The 9,593-nt window shown below is 47.1% G+C and overlaps 1 protein-coding gene across 3 annotated transcripts in view; it reads right to left on the bottom strand.

Annotated features, from left to right (window-relative positions):
• Positions 1–412: 412 nt before the first annotated feature.
• LOC135821368 (septin-2-like) overlaps positions 413–9,593 on the bottom strand; it is a 12,683-nt gene continuing 3,502 nt past the window's right edge. Inside the window, exons 4-11 of one of the 3 annotated variants that reach the window (XR_010554336.1) lie at positions 5,731–5,865; positions 5,343–5,460; positions 4,812–4,892; positions 3,470–3,566; positions 2,311–2,446; positions 1,554–1,632; positions 725–1,165; positions 413–668 (exon numbers count right to left, since the gene is read on the bottom strand). Coding sequence is in view for 1 of the 3 variants with exons in the window: in XM_065334438.1 (XP_065190510.1) it covers positions 1,088–1,165; positions 1,554–1,632; positions 2,311–2,446; positions 3,470–3,566; positions 4,812–4,892; positions 5,343–5,460; positions 5,731–5,865 (724 nt within the window). In the remaining 2 variants the exon portion in view is untranslated. Of the gene's footprint in view, positions 1,166–1,553; positions 1,633–2,310; positions 2,447–3,469; positions 3,567–4,811; positions 4,893–5,342; positions 5,461–5,730; positions 5,866–9,593 lie in introns of all 3 variants that reach the window. The other 2 variants (XR_010554337.1, XM_065334438.1) reach the window with 2 other exon arrangements.

Genomic DNA, 9,593 nt, shown 5'->3' with positions numbered 1-9,593 from the left:
AAAGAAGCATTAGGCCACACGTTTTTATTTCTATGTTTCTCGTCACCTGAAAACCTAAAAATGTATGCGAGAGGTGGAAAAAAATAAAAAAGGACCGAAAAATAAAAAAAAGTTTATTAGACCTTTGTTCACACTAAAATCCACCAATACACCATGCAAAATAGCATCCATAGTTAGCAACTAGTATGTGGTAGGAGCTTCTGTCACAATCTGAGCATGTGCTGCTAAATTGCGCACAAAAATGCCATCCTTGCATCATGTGTCGCGCAGGCCAGGCCACATTATGTCCATGTGCATGAGTGTGCTGGTCCCCACATGCACAGTCAGTGTAGCACTTTTTTTTTAATTTTTTTATTCCAGACTCCTGAATCGTATGCGCGCGGGTGACGAGAAACATAGAAATAAAAACGTGTGGCCTTACACGGAAAGAGTTGTATCCGCTACAGTATCATAATTACCTGTCACAGCCTCACAGGTCGATCACGGTGACATCACCATTTGTCACTGTGACATCACCATTTGTAAAGGATTATAATTATGTGTGCTAGTTGTAACCCTATATTATGTATTCGACAGTTGTCTACACTGGGCTTTGAAAAACAGATTATAATACCACTGAAACGTGAACATCTGTGGAAACCTAAACATGACAATAGCCTAACTGAAACCTAAACATGACAATACCCTACCTGACACCTAAACATGGCAATAGCCTACCTGAAACCTAAACATGACAATAGCCTAGGCATGCTGATTGCTACAGTAGTATAGGGGTAATAGAACCGATAATGCTACCTAATGAAAAAGAAACATTCATTGTGTGCTGGGTGTGAGGGCAGATAGAGCAGATGTGTTGGGACGTTTCGTTCTCCATGTTATGTACGTACGGACACACACACACACACACACACACACACACACACAGAACTGCACGGCAAGAAGCAAAGGACTCGTATCCTGCAGGGCTGTGACGACAACAGCCGAGGCTGGATGGGCCTCATCGTCGACATCACGCCATGCATCACCATCCAATGCGTAACCGGAACAAGTAGAACGAAGGCAGACAGGTCTAAATTCCGCGATGTGTTCACACATTGGCTCCGCCACCTCCTTGCTGCTGCATCTGCTGTCGCATCATATCCATCATGATGCGCATTCGCTCCAGCTGTGCACGTGCAATTGTAACAATGTCGTACATTATGGATACAAACAAACGGACAACGAACACAGTGAGTCATTGCGTGTGTACGCACATGGGCGGAGAAAAGGAGAATACGTAAATGAATGCACACAATCATATTACAGGCATGAATAAGCACATACGCACGCACACACACACACGCACGCATGCACATACACACACGCACATGTGCACACACGCGCACACACACTCTCACACACACACAGGCACACACACACGCACGCGTGCACACACACACACACACAAGCGCACACACGCACACACTCTCACACACACACACACGCACACACACACACACACTGACACAGGCACACACGGGAATATCCACTCTGCTCGTCTAACGTTCACTAACCTCTTGTTCCTTTTCCACCAGTTTGCTTGCCACGTCGCCTTGTTCAGTAGCCGGCGCAGCCTGTGTATCACCGAATGGCCTGCACAAGATACGTGCACATGCACCACACGCACACACGCGCGCGAGCACACACACACGCACACACACACACACACACACACACACACACACACAAACACAGAAGGTTCACCGTAAGCCTCGCCAAAATGGATCTCATGTTGATGCAAGCGAACAATATGGCACTAGCCATTACGACCTGGGAGTGATGTCATAATAGCTGACAATGACATCATAGTGGATGACACTGGTCACTGGTGTCATAGACTCATAGTGGATTACAATGATGTCATTGCGACCAATGGTGATGTCATAGTGACAAGCAAAAATGGCATAGTGACTGGCAGCTAGTGAAACCTGTTTAAGGTGACCGCTCAAGGGACCTTCAAAATGTGCTTTCCTTGTGTCTCCAGTGCCATTTGACTGGAAATATCAACCCTTGGTCCTGGCTGTAGCGGTCCTCTGAGACAGGTAATCGCCTTGTCAGGTTTCCTTAATCAAAATCAAAAACACCAAACGGGCAGAATGATGCTAAGCCCCGAGATGTCTTGATGCATAGTTACTATGACGCTCATCATTCGCTCCCGTGTCACTGGACAGTTCTGTTCGTTTTGGTTTTAGCGAATTAAAATAAAGAAAACAAACACAAACAAACAAACAAACAAACAAACAGGAGAGGGCAGCATGTTGGACAACTCACCTCCCCGACTTGGCTAATCGTCCCGAGCGGTAGTTCTCGTAATGTATACCAACGGTCACCTCCTTCAAGTCTTGCATGTGCGTTCTCATCAAGATGTTGCGCAACTGCGGAAACTCACTGTGCTTCGGGTTTTCAACTGCAACAACAACAAGAACAACAACAACAACGACGACGGTGACGACGGCACAGAACAGAATGAACAAACGAGAGAGCTTGGAAGCTCAGGGCCCTACGCTATGCTTTTTTGCCTTGATGACCTAGACAAAAAAAAGCATAGGGATGTTATAAATTCTTTTAAAAAATCCTTTTTTTTTAAGACATAACCTGGGATTCGAACCCGCACTATCGCGCGCCCTGCATGCATCCCCCGATACACTTCGCATACATACTAATTCTTCCAAGTCGTTTCACATTGTGATCTTGCATTTGAAAGCTCTATTTGAATATGCATTGTGGCCAGCCGTCTTTGATGGCACGGTACGGTAGGGGATAGGTACGGGACAGGTACGATCGAGGGTAATACGACACCGTCTCCCGTACCGTACCATCAAACACAGCTGGCCACATACAGCTGCCCGCAATATTCAAATAGGGCTTTCAAATGCAAGATAATAACGTGAAGCAACTTGGAAGAATGGGTATGAATGCGAAGTGTATGGGGGAATGCATGTAGGGCGATAGTGCGGGTTCGAATCCCAGGATATGCCTGAAAAAAATAGGAGAATTGAAAAATTTATAACATCCTATGCTTTTTTGCCGTCAGATACGGATAGCGCCAGGTGTGACACAAACAAACAAACACACAAACAAAAAAATACCAAATTAAAGCTGTGTGGACCCTGGCTAGCGCCAGACGTTACTGAAGTAACGTCTTCTGCATAGCTACGGGAATAAACGTTTAATACAGTCATGCCTCGCTGAAGATAGCTCGGGTCTATATCGCGAAAAATATCGGAGGTCAAAAACCACTTTTTGTCCAATTTTGTTCAAATGTTCAGGGTTGAAGCATCACGAGGGCAAGCTGTTAATCCCAATTTGTTTAACTATGTTTAACTAACGGAAGTTTGGACGAAACAAACAGGTAAGAATGATTTCCAGTGATTCCCATTGTGGAATGTGACCAACCAAACGCAACCTAAGTTGTCCTGGCAGTGCCTACCTTCCACAACGCCCCACGGGTAAAGACGACCTCGCACCTTCTTACCACCGACTTCCAGTACCTGGTTGGAGCTGACCACACCGAACGGCATACACGACTGAGCCGACGATGCACGTAGACACACAGACAACATCGAATACGACAATACACATGCACACACATGCACGGACGCACACACGCACGCATGCAACGCAGGTGAGACAGGTGGTCTCTAAGACACGTGGTCTGTCAAGGCAGGTGGTTTCTAAAGCAAGTGCCCTAGAACGACAGGTGATAATGTTCAAAGACAGGTGCTGAGCTACAGTCCATTCATTGGAAACTGGCACCCTAACTTTTTAGTGTCTCTCTCACATAGTTGTAGATATCGTGAAAACAACAGTACATCCTGCATTGTGTGACCCGTGCAATTACTCCTTGCCACATTTGAGGCCAGAAAAGTCCAAGAACAGGGAAATAGAAATTCAGCCAGGTTTTACAAAATTAGGACAGGAATGCCATGGCAAAATGTATGGAGAAGCAGATCCAAAACCCAAATTTTTGAGATTTAAAGTGGGTTTTTGATCCTCAATTCGGCCCAAATCTGACTTTCAAAAGCCAACGGGCCAGTTTCCGATGAATGGACTGTAGTCCCGAAAGACTGGTGCTCTCTTTATGCAGGCTTTCTGTACTAGTATTGTTGCACTGTAGCGGACATTAGACACCCTTAGCAAACAACGATAAAGCTATTTTTACGGTACTCGTGCCTTGATCACCTATATAGCGCTGAAGTTGCAGCGTAAAGGCTTAATTGGGGCTGATTTATCGTTGTGACAAACGGTACGTTTTTCGGCCAAATATTGCGTAGTGCGTACCCATTTCACCTTGTATAGCGTATATGGCGCAATAAATGGTTGTACCGCACGAAATATAAGCTACTCTCATGGAAACAGCATACTAAAACTAGCGTGCATCTTGCTAAAGGTCGAACCCAAATATCGTTATTTTTCCCCTTACGGTAATACCGTTACAGCATAGCGTTTTTTTTTGCTAAGGGTGTCTATTGAAATCCGTTCGGAAGCCAAGCGGCCACGTGGCGCTGGCCTTGCAGCCGCCGTGAGCACTGCGTGTCCATTTTTACAGCGTGCACGTGAACTACCCGTGTCTTGTATGCGCTGAAAGCAGTAAGGGTGCCGGCCACGGTCAGCCTGTCGGATTTCAACACGGTGTCTGTGTAGAACTGTCCGTGCATGGAAAAAACGGTCGTTACGAGCAGGAGTTGTCCCTGCCCTTTAGGAGGGTATGTGCCCCTTTTGGCACACGCTGAACTCAGACGTCGCTTACACCAGGTTTTACTGCAGTATACCTTTAGCTCTTGGTTCTCTTCCTCGTCTGTTTCTCCTCCTTGGTAGATGTGAATGCCATTCTCCCGGATCTCCAACAGAATCTGAAACACACAAACAGACGCACAGGAACGCTTATGCACAGCTCTTGAAGACACATGCATACAGACAGACGGACGGACAGATGGACGGACGGATGGACAGACACGGATGGACGGACGGACAGACAGACAAGTATCAAGTTTTGTCAAACCAGATTGACTGACTGCTCGACTGCCTGACCAACAGACAGACAGACAGACAGACAGACAGACAGACAGACAGACAGACAGACAGACAGACAGACAGACAGACATACAGACAGAACTGTGTACAGGCAGGATGTCTGACGCCGAAGAACGGCCAGGCTAGAATTTCACCAAGCACAGCATACCAATGTATACACAGAGACTCAACTGTGCAATATCTGTAGTATATTACAAAACAAGACCGGCGTAGGCGACGAGGCTGACCCTCTCTCCCAGTTCTTAGGCACGCGGCATTCCTGGACTTACTTTTTTCTTGAGTCTCTGTAGTTCCTGTTTGGTTAGCATGTCAGCTTTACCGATCACTGGTATGACGTTGACCTTGCTGTCTAGTTTCTTCATCACCGCAATGTCTAGAGGACGCAGCCTACAGTCGAAGAAAAACGCATAGGGACACACACACACATACACATGCACACACACATGCACATATGTGCGCGCACGCACACACACACACACACACACACACACACACACACACACACAAACACACACACACAAACACAAACACACACACACACACACACCATCACTCAAAATTGCCAAAAGGGTCGCTGGCAGCACACAGCACATCTCCTGCTACACTTCATTGCGTTTTTCTTCGACCTCTAGACTCTAGACTGACACCATAGCTTACCCATGGCCGCTGGGTGATATGAAGAAGAGGCAGCAGTGGATGCGATTGTCGACAATGTTACGCCGATTGAGACCGGACTCATCACGCAGATACCCCTCGTACTGCCTATCCACGTAGTCAATGATGGGCTGCCAGCTGGGAGGAAACACACGACACGGCGTGCAGCGTGTGAGACAGGCATGAATCTTTACAATACAGTAAAACCTGGTTTAAGCGACCGCCCTACGGTGCAAGGGTGCAAGCAAAAGCGGCCGTTAAAGCCAGGTGGTCTTTAGAACCAGGTCCCACAGTGTCTGTGTAGAACTGTCCGTGCATGGAAAAACGGTCGTTAAGAGCAGGTGGTCGCTACAAACGGAGGTCGCTTACACCAGGTTTTCAGGCGTGGCGCCGGTGCCCTTCAAGGGGGGGGGGGGGGGGGGGTTCCGAGGGCCTCCCCCAGGAAAAATTTCCAAAAATAAAGCAAAATCCTGCATTTTGAGCGAAAAAGGGGGGGGTTCCGGGCACCCAGGAACCCATACGGGGCACGCGCCTGGTTTTACTGTACTACTACTGTATAAGCAGAAATATTCGTCTGGAATTTAATTTCGTCTTTTTCGTCCAAGGAGCTTTGAGACTAAATTAAATGACGGACGAATGTCGATTTGTCCAGCGTTTCAATACACTGTTATAGTCCATGGACTAAATTTTCAACCGGACGAAATCCCTTTCTTTGGAGTTGGACGAAAATATTGACCGACGAAATTTTCTGCCCGTACAGTACTGTATGTCAACACATTTTCGGCATGTATCGTAAATTTCAGCCTCCCAGGGCAGAAACACATTTTGGCCAAATTAAATTTTCAGCCTGTGCTGTTGCCGCCTGTATGCACTGTCACACTGAACTTTGCACAACAGAATTTCGGCCGCAACAAATTTTAGGCCGAAAATAGCCAAAATTTTTGCCCCGGATATTTGATGACTTGCCGTATTATAGAAGTGGTTTTTTTAAACCCTTTGGCTCGGCGCCATACAAATTCGACGGTATACCGTCGATGCACTTCAGTGCGAACTTTGCCGTACTTTTACACGTCCTACAGGCCTGGGATTTTCCCTGGAGCGTTCTTGGGGACTCCCCAGGATACGATGCATGAAAAAACCGGGTATGCTTGCATTGACTTCTAGCCCGTGCGGAAGTGTCGCAAGTGCGCGCGTTGAAATATGCCAGAGGATTTTCACCCCCACGAGAGAGGTGGATTTCTTTCTACTCTCTCCGAGTCTTACAAGGGAGCCGATCGCAACTATTGTATCTTGCACCAACAAGTATGCTCATGCAGCAATAGCTGACAATCCAAGCTATAGTGATGATGGGCGGTGGACAGAAACCAATGAGGTTGAGATCTACCGACTCATCGGTCTCAGCCGGCTGCCATCAATTCAAAGCCACTGGATGACCCCTCTCTCTTTCACGGAAACTATGCCCGAACCATCATCCTGCGTTGTGACCGGTTCTCCGCGCTCCTTACCTTTCTGCATCGTGTGGACCATATTGCCGAGGATAATACCAACAGATTGCGCAAAGTGCGTCCAGTGAGTGATTATCTTACAGAACGCGTTCAAAAGTATTACCAGCCAAAGCAGGCAGTCTCCGTGGATGAACGCATGGTAAAATGTAAAGGGCGGTTTGCATTCAAGCAATACATATCCAAGAAACCGGTGAAGTGGGGCGTGAACGTGTGTATGCAGCCGCTGACGCAGCAACGTCGTACTGCTTCAACCACGAGATATACACCGGGCAAATAGCTGCCAGTGCCAAAGGACATACCCATGATGTTGTCATGCGAATATCTGCTGGCCTTGAAGGACAAGGGTATGTCATGCTCACTGACAGTGTTTATACCTTGCCTACCCTCGCATCATCCCTATAGCAACATGGTATTCAACTGGTCGGCACATGCAATCCGAACCGAGTTGGTTTTCCCAAAGTGTTGGAAACAGTAAAGCAGCTCGAGAGGAGGGCAGCACGTGGCGATATGCGCTATGTTCGGAAGAACGACATGCTGTTTCTTCAGTGGAACGACCGACGTGTTGTCACCATGCTGAGCACGATGCACTCCGGATCTGATTCCGTGGCAGTTCAGCGCAATACCAAGGTCAACGGCCAACACCAGGTACTGGACCTGATGATGCCTGCCAACGATCTCAGACTACAACACCGGCATGGGTGCCGTGGGTCAGTTTGACCAACACGTGGCGGCCTACAGGGTACTCAGAAGGTGTCGTAAGTACTGGCGCACTATCTTCTACGACTACATTGAAGTAGCTCTTGTCGATAGCTATGTACTGTACTCGCTGTATTGTGATTGCAACCCGGGTGCTCTTCACCGTCCAGCATTGCGTCGTCATCTGCGCTTTCGGACTGCCTGTGTGCGGCAGCTTGCTGAGCTGTCCAAACTGAGATACAGAGGTGCCAGTATTCCAGAGATGTCCTGAATCAGTTGCTCCTCCTCTGCGGCTTTCCCACATGCCACGGCCATCGCAACCTCAACGCAACTGCGTGTGTGGCTAGCGAGTGGACAAGAAAGAGCGCAAGGTGATAACCATCTGTGAAACCTGTCAAACGCCTCTACATGTGCATCATTTCGACTGCTACTACCTGCACCATCAAGCACTCCTGCAGGGAAAGTAAAATAGTGTTTTCAAGACCAATGATCAGCCAAGGACTACACCTAGCTCATATCAAGCATCTCCAGTACGCGCCGTAAGAAGGTCAGGCCAGACATTTTAACAAAGATGTAATTTTATTCGGCTTATTAGGTTCTAGTAATCTTCCTGACTGACGTTGCATATAGCCTATTTCATCTTTAGACTGCTGCAAATTGTTAGATTCTGCCTGCGTACGCATTCAACTGTTGAGTTAGACTCAAAATGTTGTCGTTTTCGCACTTTTCGGTGTTTTCAAATTCATTTTTTTGGTGCATTTTGTCATCTTGTAATAGGTGTATTTATGCTACGACCTGTACATACTCACTATTTAGCCGGGAGCTAACAATCTGACGCCTTGTTTGACTTCGTTTTTGGCTTCTCCTGCTCAAATTCCTTCGGAAAAGCTTTAGGTGTACAAGTCATACAAACTGTGAATAGTTTTCAACTTATGCCACATAGCACGCGCAGCATAAAAAAAAACTTCGAATAAGGCCATTTCTCGGGGAGCCAAAGGGTTAAATTAAAGCAGACCCACTCTCTCCCATCCACTCTACAAATACAGTGAAACCTGGTTTAAGTGACCACCCCACGGTGCGAGCAAAAGCGGTCGTTAAAGCCAGGTGGTCTTTAGAACCAGCTCCCATAGTGTCTGTGTAGAACTGCCGGTGCATGGAAAAATGGTGGTTTTAAAAGAGCAGGTGGTCGCTAAACGCAGAGGTCGCTTACACCAGCTTTTACTGTATATGGAACTCATAGTTGCAGAGTGAACGTGGAAGGAGCTGGTCTGCTCAAAACCCCTCTTCCTATGAATGAAGCTGCAGGAAGCCTCACCACTGCCAGTAACATAATAATGGAAGAAAGCACTAACGTGTTACCATTATTTTGAAGTGCAGTCAGACCTCGCTTATCCGGTCCTCCTTTATCCGGATCCCTCGCCAACCGGAAGAAACTTGTCAGTTACCGATTTCAAGCATATGTCATGCATACATACAGTATGTGTGTTCGATTATCCGCTTCCCTCACCTATCAGGATATTTTTGGTAGGAAACGGATGAGCAAGGTCAGACTCTAGTCGCAAACACCCTTATATAGCTGGTTTATAGATACCTACGGAAATGCCATAATTATATGACCATATGCGGAAAGGTTTCGTATTTGAAATTGTGAACGGGTCAAGCCAG

This window comes from Sycon ciliatum, chromosome 7 (assembly GCF_964019385.1).
Source record: "Sycon ciliatum chromosome 7, ocSycCili1.1, whole genome shotgun sequence".
Lineage (NCBI taxonomy): Eukaryota > Metazoa > Porifera > Calcarea > Leucosolenida > Sycettidae > Sycon > Sycon ciliatum.
Note: the sequence above shows the minus strand (reverse complement) of the source record. Positions and strands in the feature narration are given on the sequence as shown.